This window comes from Ixodes scapularis, unplaced genomic scaffold (genome assembly GCF_016920785.2).
Source record: "Ixodes scapularis isolate PalLabHiFi unplaced genomic scaffold, ASM1692078v2 PGA_scaffold12__126_contigs__length_90152505, whole genome shotgun sequence".
Taxonomy (NCBI): domain Eukaryota; kingdom Metazoa; phylum Arthropoda; class Arachnida; order Ixodida; family Ixodidae; genus Ixodes; species Ixodes scapularis.
Window position 1 is genome coordinate 14,753,007 of NW_024609838.1, and position 22,153 is coordinate 14,775,159.

The window sequence follows — 22,153 nt, forward strand, 5'->3', positions numbered from 1 at the left end:
CTGGTAATGATAGCGATGTCTTATTTATTTTTGTAGTTACTTCCCGCACCCGAGTCGGCGTGAAAGTGAATGTATCATACAGCATGTTCTCCATGGAAATGTTTTGCTAACTTGGTTCCGCTAAGAATCTATTACGAAGTGTACGAAATGCCGAAGTCCTTTATATTTATTTATTTTTGTGAGTATCGATCTCTTTCGTAAAAAAACATACAGAGCTTCAGAAGTAAATCATGTATACATGAATATGCTCCAATAAAATGTGTTCGAACCACTTACTGTTGTTGACCCCGAAATGCTCCACCAGCCAGCAGTCAATGCGGCAATTGTGTAACTTCAATGTTTTACAAAAGAAAAGGAACAACAAATATATATACTTATGCTTTGTGAAGTAAGTTGAAATATAGCTTGACACATTTTGCACGGACTATATCGTAAAAAATAAAGCAAAAATGCGTCAGTACTAAAAAAAAAAAAAAAAAAAAAAAAAAAAAGAAAAGAACAGCGGTTTCGAGAGTCAAGGAGCTCCCGAGAGCCGAGCGAGGCGGGGAGGAAAGAGAGAGAGAAGGGTGCTGGAGAACCGGAGCAGAAACGCCCAAACCGAAACCGAAACTAACTTGACCGGAAACGGAATCAGATTATACTTAATACCGCCCGCTAGGAGCGCTACCTGTCACTGGTCTATCTGGGCCGCTGGGGCCTATGGTAGTGTCCGCTCTTTACCTTGTGTATATTACTCTATGGCGAGACTGACTCTGGCTCGCCACGCGAAGCCCCTTATGTACCGCGTGGGCTTCTGGAATAATCGGCATAGAAGGTTCGACGCGTAGAACATTCGGGCCTGGAACAAGCCCAACATGATTCTCGAATTTTCCAGAACACTAAATTGCGGGAATAAACAAAAGGCACGTCGGTCCCAGGAATCGAACCCTGGCTTTTCGCGTGGGAGGCAGGAGCGATAACCGTTAGGCCACGCGCGCGCTGCCTACTCGGCCAGCTGCGCGCGCGTCAATACGAAATCGGTATGTTTCACTGCCGTTACTTGTCACGTTTAAAAAAATTTCGGGTTTGAAACTGATTATAGGCTTTCTATAAGATATAAGAAATCACCTGCTCAATAATGATACTTACAATCAAAAATTGCCTGGTTTAAACTCAACTTGTTTCCGAATATAAATTTCGTAACCAAGAAACACTGGAATGTAGCCAGTTGTCGCCTAAATCTTGGAAAAATAAATGTTATTTCGTATGGATTATCCGAACAGATGAATACTTTTCACTCGAATGATGTTATCTTAAATAAAATAACGACGAATGAATTACGAGATTTATGTTTAATTTTTCTTTAACCTTAAATTCTTTTTTTATTATCTTATTTATCTTTATTGTCTTATGCTGTAGGATGCCATTGGGCACCCAGATCTCGTCAAGCCGCTTTGTGCGGATTTTTTTTCTCGGTCTTCGCCATTGAAAGTGGGAAAGAAAGATCTTCTTCTTCTTCTTCTTCTTCTCCTTCTTCTTCTTTTCCTTCTTCTTCTTCTTCTTATCACCATCACCATCACCATCATCATCATCATCATCATCATCATCATCATCATCATCATCGTCGTCGTCGTCATCATCATCATCGAAGAGTTTCAAAATTTGCGAAATACCCACAGTCCCACCTACGATCGCCGGCAGCAGGAAACGCACGGCGAGTCTCAGCCACCTTCTTATCGCTCTGGAGCTCATGAGGTACCGGGGCATTAGCAGATAACAAAGCTGAATACCGAATCCCGAACCGTGAACACTATAGCCCTGCGTTTCTTAACCGTGACTAACGGTTCGATGTAATTTTACGTGAGATCGAGAGCAGAAGCCGGTTCGAGGCAACACGAACGAAAGGTGAAGTCACAGATGCAAATGTACCGAAAGCCAAGAAAAGTCGAGCCAACTCGACTCAATAAAGCCGATGCGCCATATAAAAATGGCTTACGTAAATACGGAGAAAACCACGAGAGATAAACATTGGATAACGAAAAAGCAGAAGAAAAAAAAAAAAAAGGAACACGGCGTTTTCCCCTGCTCTGCTTCCCCTACTGTCAGGTTTTTCCACGTGCTAAAAGTACAATCGAATAGAAAGAGAAAAGAGGGGGGGGGGGGGGGGGGGGGTGCAACGACGGAAATACGGGTCAGGTAGGAGCAGGAATCGAAGTGGCGATGCAGACGCAGATGCAGATGCAGATGCAGATGCAGAAAAACAAAAAAAAAAAAACGGTCTTTCTAGCAAACACGTAGTTTCTTTTTTTTTTCCACTGAAGTAAGTGCTACAAGCGCCCACGGTATTATTTCTTTTATGCAATTAATGTATAAATAAAAAAATAGACGCCCGCGTTTAGACCGCGTAAGGTAGGCACCGGTTTACGCTAAATGAGAAACTTAGTCAGTGCAATACGACCGCTAGCCTGGGGTCTTCAACATGCCCCGGGTTGTAGCGATACACGACCGCAAGCCGGTACTCATCCAGATCGAAACGGGCAGAGTCCCTGGGTTTTGCAGCACGAGCAGCAGAAAGAACCCAAGGGCCCTGCCTGTTTCCATGGAGACCAAGATCCTGTGACGTAGACAATGGGGGGGGGGGGGGGGGGGGGTCGAAGACTCCCCCCCCCCCTTCCACCTTTTACCTCAGACACACACACACACTCACACACCAAATAAAATCCTGGCTACGCCACTGCCAAGATCCCTAGGTTCTGCAGCGCGAGCTTTCGCTTTACGTGCTCCAGGCTACGTACGGTGCGTTCAGCTGCAATCAAATCACACAGCTTATACGCAGGGGCGTATTTAGAGGGGGGGTCCGGATGTCCTGACCCCTCTTTTCTCTTGATTTTTGCATGTGTAAAATTTAGGGCGTGGAACGAGGGAGAGGAGGTTCCTAAACATATGGTACGCTGACCAACACCTGACCCCCCCCCCCCCCCCCCTTTTTTCAGAAATTTCCTGCATTCGCCTCTGCTCATACGTACGCAAAAGACACTGTGTTGGCTGTACACACGACGACAGAATTATTTGCGGGCACTGCTCGAGCATCTTCCGAGCATATTTGCTTTCGAATATGTCCGCAGAAAATTTTTGTAAGACCAATGTGATACAAGGAATGCCTCAGGCAGTGTCTGCTGCAAACTGTCTTTTTTTTTTTTTTTTTTAGAGCGCAGTTTTTAGGCGCTTGTTTCCGGCTTGAGCGGCGTCGGCGTCGGCGTAACCGCGCGTTGCATTATGGGAAATGTCCCATAATGCACCGCGCGAGCCCCCCGGGGTCACGTGGCCTCGGGGGGGGGGGGGGGGGCACGTGAACCCGATGACGTCATCGTCACTGATGCCGTCACCGGCATCCGCATCGTCATCATCACTGGTGACGTCCTCAGTGACGTCACTAATGACGTCATCGGTATCCGCATCGTCATCGTCACTGATGAAGTCATCAGTGACGTCACTGATGACATCATCGGCATTGTCATCGTCACGTGACCCCCCCCCCCCGGTCCCAGTTGACTCCCCCCCTCCCCAAGTGCCCTTCCCTCCTCCTCCTCAAGAGCTGCGCTCTAATTCGGCGTTACGGGGACTTGTAAACGGCTTTCACTTTTTTTTTTTGTGATGCGGGCGACAAGCGAAAAGGGGGAGCTCCCCCGTTACGGCTGTCGACGCCTCGAGGATTGTCTCAAAAATTAGAGGGCGTACGAAAGGCCGACGCGCATTAGAGTCAGATTTGGTGCTAAGTGCGCGGCGGCTGGGTCGCAATAAAGCGCCTCATTAGGGCCGGCGGCTCACTCCACTGACACGTTTCCCGCTGCGTATACACACTACACACAGACCAGGGGAGGACCTGTCGGAGGACGGGGTCTGGAGTTGGGAGCCAAGCGACACGCTTCAATGAGGGTTTATTCCTGCGTCTGCCGAGGCAAACACGTATGCTCACCCTCCCGCAAGAAATCTTATCTTGCAGTTTATTTGTAAGGAAAAACAGCGCGCAATAAAAAATGACGAAAAAAGAAAGACAAGTAGAATTTTTAATTATGAATTAGTACCAACTGGCCCAGTTTCAACACTTCTGCGGATGGGCTCAGCACGCCCTGCCTTCCTCCTCCGACGAGTACTTCGACTATGTATCACCCGGGCGAAAAATGATGAGTCACTGTGTGGATGACGCAGGTCTCCCCATACTCAGCAGAAGAAAAAAATCTACCGCGCGTGCTCAGAAGCCCAACACGCTCCATCCGACAGCAGCCGACTAAACTACCTTATTGATGCTTATTATGAAACGGACTAAAGTAGCTGAAGCTTGGCAACTCCTCCGCGTTTTTAAAAGTTAGTTTTCAAACACCGTAATTTAAGCTTGGTCGCGACTACGACCGACCCAAATAGGCTCCAGGAATATGTATATTTGACGTTGGACACATTTTAGAGAACAGCTTAAACATCGCGGAAAGGATAAAAGCTATTCGGGATGCAAACATAAATGAGTACATTAAAAATCCCGATAACCGCTAATTAATATCAAATCATCGCCGAGGGAGCGGCGTGTTGCGCTTTGCAAAAGAAAAACAAACAGCGGCTTGCCAGGACGGCTGGGTTGCCGTGAGGGGAAGACGCTTTTCAGGCGAGCGCCGAACTTGAAACCCCGACATTTGTCTTATCGCTCCGTGTGGTAAAACAATAATAATAAAAATAGAAAAAAAAAGTGTTTCGTAGGCTTCTCAAGATGAGTTACGAGCAAGTCGCGCCGATACATTTTAGAATTCGCGTGAAACAGATCACTGTAAACATTGCTGTTGTAAGATATTCACACATGGACCCTTCCTCATCTGTTTGTGTTTATGAAGAAGCAAAGGAGGAGCGGCGAAAACCTGTCGGATTGAAACACGATAATGAATTATCGTTAACGAACATTTTAAATTGTTTTTTTTTTCTTTGAAAATATAACAGTCGCGTTTTGGTTCTAAGAAGTCAGCGGTCGTTCACTTAGCACGTCTGACAGCTTTAGTGAGCATGCCACAACAAAAACACATGTGATTTTGAGTCGCTTACGTGCGCTGATGAAGGCTCGTGAGGTAAGAGACTAGTTGAGGAGCACATTTACATGCTTGCGACAGTTCATTCGATGTCATTAGAGCACGTTCCAGCGTTCAAACCACCTTTAAAATTAACATTCTCCAAGACACAAACATGTCGCCACCCACAGAGCGTTTACTTCTCCACAGTGCAGCCCGAATGAAAACCAGATCCGCGCCATTCTTCTTTCGTTTTGTTTTTTTATAATTTTTTTAATTATAATAAATTTATATCTCAACATGTTATGTTAAAATATCATTTATTTTATATAGTGAGTCATGTTATAAACAAATATGTGCTTAAAATGCTGCATTTCCTGAAATTTTTTTGTGATTTTCGTTTTGTGCCGTACCAGCTTTTTGAGAAGCGTCCCCGCCGGAGCTCGTTTTCCCGCCACAAATAAACCGCGTCGTGATCGGGGTGGCAGGCGTAGCAATTTTGATCGGAGAATGTTTTAGCGCTCGTGCAAAAGAACGACCATGGTACTTTCGTCCGGTACGCCTCCTGACTTCGCGTGGATTGGTGATTTCACCATACAGGACAGGCGATCCAAGCACAGATGCTACAGGTAAATATTGTTAAGTAGAGATAATAGAAGCGTGGCCCCTTCCACAAGGGTACCGGCCCTTTAAACATGTCCGATCCCTAACTTTGGCATTTAGTTCACTAAAACCAGTGGAAATTGTGTTACCCGTCTTGAAAAACACGAGAACTTGGTATTGATGCTACTTTTAATGACCCTAAAACCTGCGTAAAGCGTAACATTTTTTTTCTCGGTTTGAATGGCATTCATAGTAAACCCTAGACAGAAACAATAAAAAGAAAAATCGGACAGAATAACAATGTCCCAATGATCGTTGGATTAAAACTTTGTTGCTCTGACCTTTTTTATATAGTTAATTACGGGCGCAATTTACCAGCTTGCTGCCTTTTTTCCCCCTTTCTTCGTTGAAATGAATTAACAATTTTTGTTATTCGTTTCCAGCAAGTTTCGGCTTTCGGGCACGGAATACGCTGTTGGTGACTGCGTGCTGATTCGAGATGACGACAGTATGGACCCCGAAGAACTGCGCAACTGCTTCGTGGGCCGAATCAAGAACGCTTTTGACACCGGTAAAGATTTAACCGATGGCCACTCGCAGTTAAAGAGATCGTTGGAATGGCCTTCGGCCGGGTCAAAAAGTTGACAACCGACGCGTTGTTCTTTATTCTGAACATTACCTACCTAACAGCAAAACTAACTGACTAAAATAACATATATTTTCAGCGAGTCTTTGCACAAACAGCCTGCAGGGTGTTTTCTTGTAGTGAAGCAAGTAAAGAATTAGTAGCATAGTTACAGTGTGACAAAGGACAGCATGGCTCCAAACATTTCTGTCCGTGGTTGGCGGGTATTAGCCTCAGGAGCCCACATGTTTGCTTCGAATTGTCTTGCCCAAAAGTTTAACATAGCAACAGATATAAGCATAAAATAAATGAGACATAGCACAGCCCCAAGACTGCATGCAAGCAAAGGGCAACACATACCTATATTCATTCTTTGCTTACTTGCCGTCATGGGTTTGTGTTATGCCTAATCTTTACCAGCTAGTTTGCACCCCAACACCCTGCTCATGAAACAAATGTCGCTAATCGAAATTTTAAAATGGTGACACCTTATGTATGAAGGTTCCTTGAAGTTGTGGTTTCATCATACTACAATTACGGCTATCGTAGTTTCCAATGAAAATCGTCAAAAAAAAAAATTATTAATTGCAGCTGTAGTAGCTGTAGTAGCATGTAGATAGAAGTCCGTATTCTGTCCCACTCAACAATTGATTCATGTATGATTTGTGCGGTTGACTTAAGTTGATTTCTGTTTCCTTGTTATAGCCCTGCACTTCTGATGGAACTGTACCCCACATAACACCATTAGACCAAATAATCCACCGCTGTATTTGTTTGTTTATTTTTTCTTTCTTTTCAGCTATAAGTTTTAACGCTGCCTTTGTGCAATACAATCTTCACTAGTAAATTTTGTTGCTAGAAAATAGACTCGTTTACCTGTCCTCTCTACCCACCGTTGCAGGAGACCTCAGCAAGGACCACCGCTTTGTGACAGTCCAGTGGTACCTGAGGGTCACGGAGCTGCCGCCGACACAGCAGGGACGCCTTGGACACTGTGACTACTTCCGGGAGGTACTCCTGGACGAGAGGTCCGCATGGGCGGACACGGTCGACATCGAAACCATCTTTGGAAAATGCTCTGTGAGCTGAAGCACGTTACACTCTTCTCCTGCAGCGTCCTCTGTCACTCTTTTCTCCTCTTGCCCTTTCTTTCTTGGGGAGCACGGCTGTCCTGTATGCATCCACAGGACACCCGTTTAACGTTGGGACGTACTGGAGACGTCTGCGGAATTATGCATGCTTGCTGGGTTGTATTTTTGTGCTTGATTGTTCGACGTTTTTCAGGACAAACTGTCCGCAAAACAAGCTTTTCGCCACTCCAGGTTTACATTTACAAAGTATCTAGATGAGACAGATGCAATTGTATTGCTTTTGTATAGTTGACTTCTCCATCGTCTGTCTTCTTATTATGAGTGTGCTTTTATCGGCTGGGAGGTGAGTTTCCTGTTGATCACAATCCCCATGCGTCAACAATGATGGGTGGTGGCACTTTGCTGCAGCCTATGCATTGCTTAGACATATTTCCATACAGAATCTCTGGTACCATACAGGTACCAGAGATTTGCACGGTTTTATTGTTCGGTTTGCACCATTCCTTGAGAAAGTATGAGGTAACTGTTTGTCCTCTTTTAGGTGTTGATGCTGAATCCCGACATCTTGCCCGAATTTGTGTTTGAACTGACGGATGCACAAGGGAACCCGCTCTTCATCTGCCGCTGGAGGTACAATGGCAGGACAGTCGTGCCTGCCATTGACACTGGAACGCCTTCGTCTGCCGGCCGCAAAAGGTCCTCTAGAACACCGAGGTCGTCTTCACGGTTTGCAGACTTCGAGATGACCGCTTCGACACGGTCAACCGGTACGTATTATGTCTGATTTTTTTTCATTTGCAGAGTAGTTATATTCTCTCTACACTCAAATACTTTTGTAGCAAACCATTATCATTGAGAGAAAGCATGCCTAAGAAATTGCCTGCCTCTGTCATTTAAAATTACGATTAGATGTTCTTGCATGGGACCTGATTTCAATGAATACCTGTACATTCTAAAAAAAGATTACTGAATTCAGGTTATAATAAAGATTCCTCTCCAATTGACCAATTGCAAATATCCAAAATGACAACAGCAAAGTGTGCATTGAATTATGGGAATGTCGTGTCCTTGCTCCCCAGCATATACACTGTGACACTAAAGAGAGCAAGAAAGAAGTTAGTGCAGTTGCGTGCCTGCCCCGTTTTTGTCGTCTGTTACAGCTGGTTCTGTACAGCCAGTTCCCAGAATTCTTGGGGCACTGCATGTTTTGCAACAGCTCTTTTAAGAAAGTCTGGAACACACACTTTGTTTAGAAAGTGGCTCAGCAAGCAGTTGCAAGCCTGCTTTCACTTTTGTTTTCTGTTACAGCTGGTTCTGTACAGCCAGTTCCCAGAATTCTTGGGGGCACTGCATGTTTTGCACCAGGTTTATTATTTGGAAAGTCTGGAAGACAGACTATGTTTAAAAAATTGGCTTGGCAAGCAAGCTGCACATAGATGCACCACTTTGATGGGCAGGAGGCTTCATTTCTCATTCATTATTCACCTTAGAAACAACCTGAAAGAGTTTCTGCTTCCTTTTGTATTCCTCAATTTGGGAAACCTTGGAGATGGACAGTGACGAGCTTGCTTGTTTTCTAGGCATCAATTTGACCTCTCTCAGCACTTTGTGTTCTCTCGTTGTCGTTATTTCCTGCAGGGAAATGTAAAAGCTCTAGGAGCCTGTTTCCCGAGTCTGGGGAGCAGACGACTGGAAGCCGTGTCGCTTGCAGAGTCCAAGGAGCAGACGACCCTCTCCTGGCTCTTGCAAGTCTCCAGAAGTCTGAGACATCCCCCAGCAAGGTGCGGCTGGTGTCTCCGCTGAAGGTCAAGAGGGAGAACCAAAGCTGGAACTGCTCAAAGCCCTTGACGCCGACAGGAGGTCGGCACTGCAAGGAAACACCGGCCGACCGAAGCAGAGGCATCTCGAAAAGGTTGCCTTCGGAGGGCACGGCAGAAAACCAAAGGTGCGTGTGTGTAGCAGAAACCATACAAACATTGCTCGCAAGACATACACCCCACGACGCTATTAGCGTAAAGAAACCATCAATGTTGATTTTTTTTTTTTTTTTTTGTGTTTCTCTTTGTGTGAAAGGACTGTCTTCAAAACAACTATAGTGGTGGAAAGTGCCCAGTTGGGGTACTCTCCTAAGTGGTAAATGTTGATGCCCACCAGTACCCTTTCGAAGTAAAATGTGTAAAAGCACTAAAATTGTGTTCACACTCATTGCAGCTGCATTTAATCCTCGTGGTAGCCTTTTGCTAATCCACCTTGAAATCAGCAAAGGGAATGGTTGTCGTTTTTTCTTGAATCCTGTTGTATCCTTGTCCCTTGTTGCCGCTGTATGAAGGATTTGGTGATGCTTTATGCATGATGTGTATTGCCATGGATACTGTGCTCTCAGCTTATGTTAGGATTTAATGATGCTCCTTCCTTGCATCTTTGTTTCAGGACAGATAAGATTAAAGCCCCTGACTGTTTACTGAGACCTACAGGCAAAATGTTTAGGAACAAAAAAGTGAAAGCCGTTTACAACTCCCTGTAACGCCGAATTGGAGCACAGCCCTTGAGGAGGAGGGAGGGTAGACCCCTCCTCCTCCTCCTCCCCTTATTCTTTAATATGCTCTGGGGGGGGGGTCACGTGACCTTGGGGGGAGGGGGGGGGTCGCGTGACCTCGGGGTGACCTTGGTAACGCCGACGGCGACGCCACTCAAGCCGGAAACGGGCGCCTAAGAGCTGCGCTCTAAAATCACCCTTCATATAGGCGACGCCAATTTAGTGAATACCTAGTTTTTCCATTGGTTCTTCTTTGTTGCACAGGGAGAGTACCAATGACCAACTGCTGACTCTATCAGCACAATCTTTGTGTGCCTTATGACAGGCTCCTATAGTTGCTGCTGAATCACAAACATCCAGTAGTGCACATTTTCTTGTGGAATCAGATGCACATGATAGGGAATAAAAAAAGAAACCTTTTATTTGCAAAGGGGTTGTTTCAATATACAGATATTTATCTTATTTTACTCCTTCATTTAGGGCTAACTGCTATTACACAACCATAAGGCATTGCATATTTATGGCAGAGCCTTCATAGTGAAGCCAGTTTTTCGAGGCATCGACTCTAATACGTACATCAGTAACCTGCACTGTTAATATTTTGTACTGACCCCCCCCCCCCTATGTAATGCTCTTCATTGAAGTGCCTTTGAGGATTATTAAACTGAACTGAAACGAAAGTATGTTTTTTATATCGGCACCTCAAATGCTTACAGTACCAGTGTTGCAGGCGTAGTTCAACTCTGCTTCACTACATCTTTCCTCCTATTCGCAACTCCAGTCTACCGCTCGCCCTCTCGTGGACGAATGGGGAACCAGAGGAGCGGGGACAGTAGCAGGGGCTGTCGATCTTAATGCCTGTAGCCATTTTAACGAAAAAAGTGAGCTCGTTAAAGTAGGAATCCTTGTGCTCCACCTTGCAACAGCGTTGCTTGAAGGACCGGGATGTCTAATTTCATTAAGGACTTTTTGTATATCACATACGCTGCGGATTTCCGGTTTTTTGCATGGTCGCCAATTCAATCCGGGCTCAACGTGTCGCAAACGCTCTTACCAGTAATGTAGAGCTCTAGCATGCGGTCTACGAAAAGTCTATTCTGTGCCGTAAGTAGGAGAAAACTTGTCGCGCAACAGTATGTCGAGCAACACACATCAAGAATGGGTTCGCGTGTTAAGGCCGTTGCAAAAAACACGACCATTTCTTTCAAGTACTTTCAAAAAACAGAATGTGCATACTTGCTCTCAGGTAATTACAAAGCAAATAAAGAAATGCTCGAAGCATTTTAAGTGCGTCTGTGTTAGCCAGCCATTCGCGACAAGAGCTTAGAACTGGCAGTTTCGGTGAGAGGGGCCACAACATTGCAAATAACATGGTACAAAGAATGTACAATATATTAAACTGGATACTTTTGATAGAGCAATAAATGAAACCCCTAAACACGCCGATTATGGTAATAGGCAGTTTTAGCATAGCGTTACCGCAGGCTATTGTTGGCTACCATGAGCACGACAACACTCCTGGCGCGCGGTGAAAATTGTGCTTCAGAGGCACAGCACAATCTTCTGGTTGTAATGCACGGCAGCCTCCGGTAACAAACTTCCCATCAACAACCATAAAGCAGTTTGATCACGTGTTGCAATACACCAACCGAGACAGTGAGGAGCGAGTTGCGAGCCTGTGACTTGGAGACATTATACTGTGAATGCTGCTCTTCCGAAGCTGAACGGTCACCGTGCGCGGCTCACTTTTTAGAGCACTAATGGCCACAAACAGTGATGTGGTCAGGGCCTAAAACGCGCTTGCCCACCACAAAGCTCGCATGTTGAGGTTTCTGCAGCTTTTAGATATCGGCATGCTCCATGACCTGTAATATGGTCCTGCCCTAACCACTTCGCATTTGTAGACAAATCAATCATTTTTAGCGCACTGACCAGCGTCAGCAAGCAGGCGCTTGGGAAATCCTGGAGAATCTATTCCTGTCTCTTCTGCCATCTTGGAACTACCGCCCTGCCAGCTATAGGGCGTTGGAGTTGCGAATAGAGAGGTTCTATCAGGCACACATTAACATGCGTGACTGACTATAGTCGGTCACAAGTTAGGAGTTCAGGGGAAACTCTTTCCACCTTTTAGCAGTTGAGCAGGGCGAACTATGGAGAGGAGGTTGCCTTCTCTCCAGCATTTGCTGCTAAAGTGGAAAGAGGTGGGAGGAGCCTTCCTTGAACTTTTAACCTATCACCGACTATAGCTTAGCTGTGAAGACATTAGTGGGCTCATTTGATGTACCTGCACCAGCCTGCATTGGTAAAGATAAGTGTAGCACGGTGCATAAGAATGCAGGGCAATGTACTTCCGGCTGTGTTTTAAGATAGATTGCACTCGTAAACCGAATACTACAGCCAGTAGTGCAGCAAATGCAGCTGGTGCAGGAGGTGCAGGTAAATGGAATGAGCTCAACGACTATATTTCATTGTATTACCATTCTATTTCTGCAGATCGCCATCCAAAAGCGTCAAGTTTGAAGACAACGTGTTTGTCACTCCAACGCGTGCCCGTGGAACGAGAGCCAGGAGGTGCCTGACTGAACCTGGAACGAGAGCGTTGGATAACGACACGCCTCGCCGAGAACCGCCCAAATTCTCACGATCGGGTCGAAAGCTGAAGAGCATCCACCGCTCGCTCGATTTTTCTTTGGATGAAAGCGATGACGAAGTGTTTACCCGGTGAGTTTGTCCTGCCCTACTTCGTGTTGGTACGATGACCCTCTGCCGGTCGCAAAACATGGCTATCACTCCTCGAAGTTTAGCGTATGGTTGCAGCTTAAACCTAGAATCGGTGAGAAAAGGGAATGAATCTCCGTATTCTCGGAAGAAACGCGTGCGAGATTAACACTTTTCTGTTAAAATGGTCAAATCTGTTTTATGCATATGCTCATGTGGTGCATTAAGTTGTATAGTTCCAAGTGTCAATACGTTCTGTAGCAAAATTTGGTTGTGCACGCTTGTTCTTGCCTACTTGTGAGAGGTGCTTCTCTACACGTGCCAATGTGCTGCAGTGAAGTGGCTCGAGGGAGTACTGTGCACGGGTAAATTTTGCCACTAAGATGGAGATGTGCCACATTGCATGGAAATTTATATTCCTTCTATAGTGCTCAGCACCCTGCCATTCATGTTACAGCTTTTATATAGGCAGTCATTGAAATCTCAGACATGCGACACAATGTGGTTCTTGTACATGGCGACTTCACGCGAGACGGGTTTTGCTACAGGACGTCACAAACACATAAATGCCTCCTTTGAGTTTGAAACTTCTATGTGTTTGTTTCGCCCTGTAGTAAAACTCCAATCTCGGGTAAGGTCACTATATTTAACTATAACCACCTTAAGTGCACCTTTGTTTTTGTTGGTTCTTAAAATCGTACATCTTTGGACTTGTTCGTTCCAGTGAAAGGTCAAAGCAGCATACGCCAGTGAGCAGACGTAAGCTCGACATGGGAGAGAAGCCGAAACGGCTGCAGCTTGCCTCCAATCCGGAATGTGAAACGAGTGACGACGACGATGACACCGTTTTCAAGGCAGTCGATACGAGCTCCTCGGATGACAGTGACTTTGAAGATGTGGGGAAGAAGGTTTCCAGAAGATCGGTGCAAAGGAGAGGAAGCGGCAAGAAACCGTCGGCTCGCACGACACCAGTCTCTGCGCGGAAATCGACGGCGACGTTGACGCCGTCCCTTCCGAGACGTGAAAGCGTCATCTCGGTTCGGCAGACGCCGCTCGACATTGCAAAGTTAAGGTGAGTGTGTCCTTCCAAGCCGCGTTCTTTGTACGTGTTCATTGTCATGACATTCATCTTGAACATATGCATTGCACTCTGCCACGATTTGCATGCGGTTGTTGAGTATGAGTTATGGAGGTTCAATGGCAGCATGAGGAATGAAGGTGGGAGCAAAATAAAAAGTGGGGGGTAAAGAGAAAAAAGATGGCACCATTATTTTCCGGAAGTGGAGAGTCACTACAGTGAACACAAGGACTGAAAATACTTGACCAGGCTAACTTATAACGATAAAACACTTAAAACGAGACAGTGGTCTGTTTTGATATATCCTTTTCACAAGCCTTTTGCATGTTTCTTGCATGAGGCATTTCAAGCTAATACAAATTGGTTTGCACTTTTGTTTGGTGGTGACATGTTCTTCTGCGAGACCAGGCGTGGGGGCCTTCACGCACCGCTGTTAGTTACAGTTAAAACGCATGTGCAAATGTTGGCAGTTTCCTCTTGATTTCGTGCATGGAAGATGTGGCACCAATGACTCCCGTTATGGCTGCTTCACCAAGATGCTCTGCATGTGGAGCGCAGGTTTTTTCAATTCAGCGTAATGCCATCAGCATTTTTAAGCAGCTTTGGTTGGCCCGACATAGCCTTTCAACATGCTGGGTCAATCCAAGTTTTCGCTAATCAAAGAATGTATTCCGAAGTACAGATTTTATACTCCATGAAAGTTTCCTTCCTCGGCAAAACAGGTTTCAGACAGCATTCAGATGCAGCGGACAATAACACATTTAATCATTCGCAGCCACAATGTGTCCCAAGTTCTAACTTGGCCGGACTGAAAGAGAACTATAACTGTCTCGGTCCATCTAGCCATGAAGTGTAATTGTGGAAATCAGTGCCTTTATTTCCCCCCAAACGACAGGCTTCATGTGTCAGCTGTGCCAGAATGCCTCCCGTGCCGCGAGCAAGAGTTTGCCGACATCTACTCCTTCATCGACGGCAAGCTCCAAGACGGCACAGGCGGGTAAGATTCCCACCTACCCAGTGTGGTACACGGTGTACCTTTCATACCAGCATTGGCATTGTTGGTAGCAATTGCAATGTTGCATTGTAACCGTATATGAACAGAGAGAAAATCTCTGAGCTTTGCGGCTGGGTTCATTCCCCGAGCTTTCGAGTTTCAATTATTTTTTAAAGTAGCCCAATGATGGTATGGTCAGCTCATTCAATTGTGTGGAGAATTTGTTGGCAATTAATTCGACCAAAGCATCGCTTCGTACGAACATTTGACTGGCAATCGTTTCTCAGGCAATCTCCTTTCTTGGGGACAGGTGCATGTACATCTCAGGAGTTCCTGGCACAGGCAAGACAGCCACTGTGCACGATGTGATTCGAGTGCTTCAGCAGTCTGTCGACAGTGGCTCCCTGCCTCCCTTCACATTCGTGGAGGTCAACGGCATGAAGCTGACCACGCCTTTTCAGTGCTACAGCCACATCCTCAAGGTTTGTCCCCCCCACTTTACCAAAGAGCACAAACGGATGGATAGATGTGGATGCATACAGCTGAACCCACTAAATCAGGTAGCAGCTTCTGCAACCTAGCAACCAACAAAAGGGGCATGGAAGACAATACGGACAATTGTGTCATTTGTATTGTCTTCTATATATCCCTCTTTCGTTTTTACAATTTGGACGTGCCTGTGCATGTAACTTGATAGACCATCACGCATCTTTGGAAGTTTCCAATCTGCATCGTTTCCTAGTTTTTCGTACCTACATGGCTGCAAACTAGTACAAATTTGAGCACTTCCTTATTCTTCTTGTCCACTCGTAAAGAGATTTGCTTTGTTGAGGTTGCAAATTAATTTTCTGTTGACCCCGTACGCATAACAAACGTGCAGAGACTTCTTTAAAGCCGCAGTCTGCAAGAGACAGCGTGCCCACACTATCCAAGGTGTGTTCCTTTCTCCTACGACGGTTCACACAGGTCGTACACAAACTGCCTGCAGACACGTGCTCGAAGCAAACACGTTTCGAACCTGCTTGAGGCATGTCGTCGTGTCCGCAGCAACTGCCGCGTCTCCTGTAGGATGTACGAGCAGATGCCTGCGGCTCAAAGTTTGAGTTTGTTCTCTGTACTTACTAATAAGTGCTCACTCAGTGGGTAGTTTGTTCTCTGTACTCGTAAAGAGGTGCTTACTTGGTGTGTGCTTTTTTTACTTCGACAGGCACTCACGGGGGAAACGGCGACGGCGGAGCACGCTGCGGACCTCCTGGGACGCCGCTTCGAGAGTCGCGGCCCCAAGCGCGAGCCCGTGGTGCTCCTGGTCGACGAGCTGGACCTCCTGTGGACGCGCAAGCAGCAGGTCATGTACAACCTGTTTGAATGGCCCTCCCGGCCAGGCTCCAGGCTCGTTGTTCTCACCATCGCAAACACTATGGACCTCCCCGAAAGACTCATGTCCAACCGCGTGTCCAGTCGTCTGGTGAGTTCGCCACCTTCGCCCTTGAGTGAAGTAGACTCGCACGTGGTGAAGATAAGAGACAGTAAAGACGAGCTTTAGTTGCTGACAATAGGAGAATTGTAGCAAGTCTATCTTTGGCGTCCCGTGCACCTCGAGCACGGCTGAAGCACTGCGAAAGGCACGGAGCACATGTTGCAGTCCGGGCATTTTAAGGACACGCCGATCTCTCTGTCAGCAACTGTAGCGTACGTGTTGTTCGATACCTTTAAACGGGATATTAATTGAGCCCCTTGTGCTGTACTCTAATACGGCAGACCTTGTCTGGAGTAGGGTCCAAGCTAGACGAGGCCATTTAATGCGCGCTGTAGCGTACCAATTTGCTAGTGACCTATGAATGATTCTATACGTCGCTTCAAACAAAGGTACCTCGCTGAAGGGGAAATTGGCGGCATAAGGAAGAAATAACATGTTCTCAATGTCACACTTTTAAGAAGCTATGCAAAATGCAAAGACTGTGAGGCATTAGTGAAGATGTGAAAAGAAGCATTGATGTTTGCATTCAAACATTACACCAGCAAAGTAATGTGAGGAGATAAAATATCCTTTTGAGGGCTGTTGCTCCTAAAATGGCAGACTCAATGGCTTTCGAGTCCTCAAAACCTTTGGCGTGTCACTGAAAATCTTGGAATATTTTTCATAAATCGTAGCGAGAGCCTTAAAGGGGGGTGCAACGATTTCCGGATTTTGGTCAAAGGTTTCTGGAAGTTGGCCTTCGACACTTCTGAAGTAAAGAACAGACAACCAATTTCGTTTGCGTGTCCTAGTTGTTGCGTAAAAAAAAAAAGATAAAGATTGGCATTTCGGGTACCCCTCAACTCACTCCCAGCCTTCAGGGTCACACGTGGTCCCCCTCCTAGTGACTTCATTCGGAGTGCCGTGTAAGTTCCCACGTGCTCTCTCGGAGGACGCTTCCTCTCCCTCTCTCTACTGATATTAGCGGGCGTTAGGCTGCAACTTAGAGCCGAGCGAGGTCACATAATCTTTTTGCCGCAGTTCCTTCGGCTGCCACTTGGGGCTGCAGGGGGGGGAAAAAGCTCAACTTTTGCTTTGCGATTATGCAGCGGAATCGCGACATTTTTAATGAAGGAGGTGTTTTCTCTGTCCTCTTGGACACGATAAACAACGTAAAAATTACGAGATGAAAATTTTTTTAATCATAAAATCGTTGCACCGCCCCTTTAATGCCTAGAGCATGCACTAAGATAATGGGCAGTGATGCTCCACTGACCTCACCCTGTTTGGTGTTATAGTGCTAATCGTTACAGCTTGCATACAATTGTCTTTCTTTTTCTGCAGGGGCTCACGCGTATGACCTTTCATCCATACAACCACAAGCAGCTCCAGGAGATTGTTCTGTCGAGGATGCAGGATCTTGAAGCTTTCGATCCCGATGCCGTTCAATTGGTTGCAAGGAAGGTAAGCATTACGACGTCCACTTTATTTAATTAGTATACAGTATGTCTATACTGCCAGCCTCCTGTATAGTAAATACTAAGGCAGGAAATACCTACCACAAGAAATCAAAGCACAGCAATGCAATGCAGGCAACTGTTCAACAAAAAAGCGTTTAAGTAGTGCATTGTTAAAACTGATCGGCGATTCTGAACCAACAACGCTTTTAGGAAGTTGTCTAGACAAGGTGCAAGAACTTCCATCAGTGTGATTTTAAGCAACACCGTAGTTACTGTATGACTAGCATATATGTGGCCATTCCCATCGCAAACACTATCTAGTGCACGACCCTGGTGTGTAAAAGATGGTTTCATTGGCTGCGTAATTTACTAGCCGTTCCTGTGTCAACCACTAGAGATGAAGAAGTTGATCGCGCAGATAAATCTCGCACGCTGATCAAAATGTGCAATACTCAAGAACTACCGTATTTACTCGCACAATGAACGCACTCGCGTAATGAACGCACCCCCCAAGTCGGCTCACAAAATTTCGACTTTTTTTTTCACCCGCGTAATAAACGCACCCCCAACTCCGACGTCAAAAATTTGACCCCCTCCCCCCACGCGCACGAAATGAACGCACTTTTCTATCCTGGTGCAGCGAGGTCGCGAATGCATGGGCAGCATGGGCGAACAAAACGCCTTGCAAAAGCCGTTAAAAAAATTAAAAAAGAGCCAACCGAAGCAAGAAAAAAGAAACATGGAGAGCTTTTTTTTTTTTGCACAGCGCAGTCTGGACTTCGGGGTCGCGTGCCGCGCGCATGGAGGTAAGAGGAGCGGAGAAACCCTCTAAGAAAACGAAACAGCTTGCGAAAGGAGGCAAAAAAAAAAAAATAACCACAAAACTAAAAAAAAAAAAAAAAAAAAAAAACTTTTTTTTTTTTTTTGCACAGCGCCGTCTGGACTTTGGAGTCGCGCGCCACGCGCAAGGAGGTAAGAAAGAGAAGCGGAGAAGCCCTCTAAGCAAACGAAACAGCTTGCGAAAGGCGGCAAGAGGAAAAAAAAAACAACCCACGGAACTAAAAGAAAAAAACAAAGAGGAGCTTTTCTTCTTTTTTTTTTTGCACAGCGCAGTTTGGTTACGGAGGGGGGGGGGGGAGGTCGCGAGTCGGGCGCCGCGCGCAAGGAGATAAGAAAGATAAGCGGAAAAGCACTCGCCTAAGCAAACGAAACAGCTTGCGAAAAACAGGCGAAAAAAAAAAACACCAAAGGAACTATGAAAAAGAAGACAAGAGGAGCTTTTTTTTTTCTTTTTTTGCACAGCCCAGTTCGGTTGCGGGACGCGCGCCGCGCGCAAAGAGATAAGAAGTTGCGTTGATTTTTCGTGATAAAAAGTCCGTTCATTATGCGAGTAAATACGGACGAAAAAATTTTACTTCGCGTAATGAACGCCCCCCCTAACTTTGCATCAATTTTTCGGAAAAAAAAGTGCGTTCATTCTGCGAGTAAATACGGTAGTTTGCGCCCCTGGCTGCGAGATATTTCAAAAGAAAACACCTGAGCACGTGCAGAACGCTATGCATGTTAATATGCCATCATTTCCAACGGGCGTTTATTAAATGCCCCTGCAGGTGGCAGCAGTGTCTGGAGACGCGAGGCGTGCCTTAGACATCTGTCGCCGGGCGGCCGAGATCGCAGAGCTCTTCTTCCAAGGCAGCCCCAAGAAGAAGTCAAGGCACATCGTGGGCATGGCACATGTAGACCAAGCCATCCAGGAGATGTTCTCCTCTCCCAAGATCATAGCAATGCAGTATGCATTCGGCCTCTTCTGCTTTCCAGCATTCTGCATCTTTAGTCTGTTGCAAGTTAAGAAAAGCAGGGAAAGCTCCTCTTACTAAAGGCCCGTTCACACTCTTGCGACCTCTTAAAACTGGGTTCCTTAAAATTTCTTACGAGAGAGCACACTGGCGCCATCTATTGGGTAGCAGTGTAAACTTGGTGGTCCGGCATATTTTCTAATTTTCTCGTGCATTATCCTTTTATCCTTGGCTCGAAAACTTTTGTCAATGTTATAAACGAGCCTTTCTTCTAGGTATTACGCATGTTTGACATCTGAAATCCTACGAAACCTTTGCTCTTGTGAAATGTAGTTCCAAGGTCACTACATAGATGGCGCCAGAATGCCAGTGTGTTCCCTTGTCCTAAGAAATTTCGAAAAGTTTTAACAGATCTCGTCTCTCTCGGTCATACGTGGTCACAAGAGTGTGAACGGGCCTTAAGTCGTCCACTCTTAGCACTTTAGCAGAGCGAGCACCGGGGGTAAGCAGAGAGAAAAAAAACGCCAATCATGGCGAGCGCGAGAACTTTGTGGGTGGGGCCTTGTCCTTTGACCTGCCAACAAACTACAGTACCAATTTCTTTTTTCTGTCGTCACGCATGCATCTTCGTAAACTGGATGATACATGCAATATAATGGTTAACTTTGCTAATGTAGTCTCTCTCCCCTCCTACACTCATACGACCGTGAACCATAGCTGCATGCTCAATTCCCCCTAGTTCTAAAACTGTGTCCACACGGCAGTGTGGTTTCGTTGTGCTTGCCAAATTTTCTTGCGTTAGTTCCTTTTCATTTCTTTTGTACTAAATGAATGCATGGGGCAGATAGGAACAAAGACAGACGTGTGTAAGCTTTCAAAAGCCACTCCCAGTTTACATTGCACATTCGTTTAGCCGATGTCTGTGTCTTTTCCACGGTGCGATCTTAGTAGTATACTGACAAAACATAATTTTCGATGGCCTAGCTAGTATGTCCGTGTAAAAGGCAACGAAGATTGTGTGGATGAATTATTTCCAGGAGTTTGTGTTCCGTGCCTTGTGATGTCAATCAACTTGGAAAACCTAGCCCGTAAGTTGGACTCGACACGAGTGAAGTATGGGAGAATTTCCTTTTTCTTTCAAGAAGTGGGGAAATTATCTAAAGCCCTATTACTTGATATGCATAGAATTTCTTAGTTCTTAGACGACATGGAAATAGCGAGGCGTGCCTACATTTGAATTTCAGTTGCTGGCCGTCATATAGAAATGCGAAAGCCTCAGAAAGGTGTTTCCTCTACCAACGTGTTTGGTCACTCTCACACATGGTCAGTGCCTGTTTAGTAGAAACAATTTGGAACCATCGAGAGTGTTGCGTGCTAGCAGCTGCGGCAGGAGAGTTTCTGAGTGCTGGCTTTCCGATTGTCTCGCAGAAATTTGGCGCTGCAGGAGCAGCTCTTCATGCGTGCAGTTGTCGCGGAGTTTGAGCGCACGGGCGTGGAAGAAGGAACCTTCGCCAGCGTCTACCAGCAACACATCTCCCTCTGTAGACTGGAAGGTGATTCTTCTAAATTTCAACACTTTCAAACCCTGAAGACAAAGTTCTAACTTGGGTTAGATGGTATTCCATCCTGATGAATGGTAAACAGGAACACAAGACACATAGGCTTGTGTGTGTGTGTGCTTATTAAGGTGCAATACTAGCTAGCCCTATGGTAAACTTCACAGAAAAGTTCCTTTGTCCTTTCTACTATAAGTTCTTTTGCATTAATTCTTGTTTTTTACTTTATTTTTTTTTTTACACTTTTGAGCTCGAACCATCTAAGGTCAAGACTTTTTACCTCTGCAGGAGCCAAGCCCCCAACCCTCTCTGAAGCATCCGCTGTGTGTGCGCGTCTGGCAAGCTGTCGTCTGCTCCTGGCGGAGCTGGGCTGCAACGACCTATTCTACAAGATCCAGCTGAACGTCAACACGGACGACGTCAACTATGCACTCAAGAACGCTTAGTCACTCTTCTGGCAATGTTTCCAGATGCTCGTTGACCTTAATGTGGATCTTTGCCAGAATTCCACAACCATATGAAAGTGTTCAGTGAAAAAGAACGGAAGAATAGCACAAGTAAATTTTTAAAAGTTTTATGGACCAGCGATTTTTTAAAATGTTGATCTTACTTTATGTATCTACAAGCTCACTGCCACTTTTTACTGCAGTTTGTTCAAGGCAGCTTGCTGTTGATTTTTCTCCCAAGTGCTACTTGCTCAACTTAAAATGTACCGTTCAAAGTGTATAGTTTCATTGTCTTTGGAACAACTTGTGATAAGCATTTGTTGTACAAGAATCATTGCCTTGCAAATCCAGTGTGAATGTTCTTAGCTTTGTTGGTATTTTGATAAACGGGAGTTGCTTTTGCTGAAGCGTTTCTTGACAAGAGCTTGTATGCAAGCTGCTGAATGAACAATAGCCTGAAGGACAGAGACAAGAACACGAAGACGGGACAAGCACTAACTCGGAACTGTCATTCTTATCCAGAAGTGAAAATAGGCATAAAAAAGGACAAAAGAAAAAGACAGTCCACCTCTCCTGGAGAAAAATGAGTTATCGCTTGTCCCGACTTTGTATTCTTTTCCGTGTGTATTCTTCACTCTATTTATTGTTCAGTATGCTTCACCAACTGGGCCAACGTTTTGTACAAGCTGCTGAATTTTATAACTTTTTACGAAGGAGAATGAATAAAGTGTTTTTACCATTTTGCTGATTGTGGAGAATATGTTTCA

At 45.6% G+C, this 22,153-nt stretch overlaps 2 protein-coding genes across 3 annotated transcripts in view; one reads left to right on the forward strand and one right to left on the reverse strand.

The window, feature by feature from the left end:
- The window catches only part of LOC115320719 (protein O-linked-mannose beta-1,2-N-acetylglucosaminyltransferase 1), a 276,034-nt gene extending 270,789 nt beyond the window's left edge, over positions 1 to 5,245 (reverse strand). The window contains exon 1 of one of the 2 annotated variants that reach the window (XM_042289435.1): positions 5,065 to 5,245. The gene's annotated coding sequence lies outside the window, so the exon portion shown is untranslated. The remainder of the gene's footprint in view (positions 1 to 5,064) is intronic. The other variant, XM_042289433.1, reaches the window with a different exon arrangement.
- Positions 5,246 to 5,475: 230 nt separating this feature from the next.
- LOC115321837 (origin recognition complex subunit 1) lies at positions 5,476 to 22,129 on the forward strand. The gene is made up of 14 exons (XM_029982100.3): positions 5,476 to 5,656; positions 6,074 to 6,201; positions 7,157 to 7,335; positions 7,888 to 8,113; positions 8,985 to 9,291; positions 12,376 to 12,603; positions 13,325 to 13,672; positions 14,574 to 14,675; positions 14,983 to 15,154; positions 15,880 to 16,137; positions 17,473 to 17,592; positions 19,199 to 19,377; positions 20,813 to 20,937; positions 21,229 to 22,129. Exons 1-14 carry the CDS (start codon positions 5,568 to 5,570, stop codon positions 21,384 to 21,386), a joined length of 2,619 nt encoding a protein of 872 aa, XP_029837960.3. The 5' UTR covers positions 5,476 to 5,567; the 3' UTR covers positions 21,387 to 22,129.
- Positions 22,130 to 22,153: the final 24 nt, after the last annotated feature.

Excerpts from the sequence above, each read along its gene's own strand:
- LOC115321837 (XM_029982100.3), top strand. The coding sequence starts at position 5,568 with ATGGTACTTTCGTCCGGTACGCCTCCTGACTTCGCGTGGATTGGTGAT. Across the intron at positions 7,336-7,887 it reads CCATCTTTGGAAAATGCTCT|GTGTTGATGCTGAATCCCGA; the intron begins GTGAGCTGAAGC and ends GTCCTCTTTTAG. Across the intron at positions 20,938-21,228 it reads CTCCCTCTGTAGACTGGAAG|GAGCCAAGCCCCCAACCCTC; the intron begins GTGATTCTTCTA and ends TTACCTCTGCAG.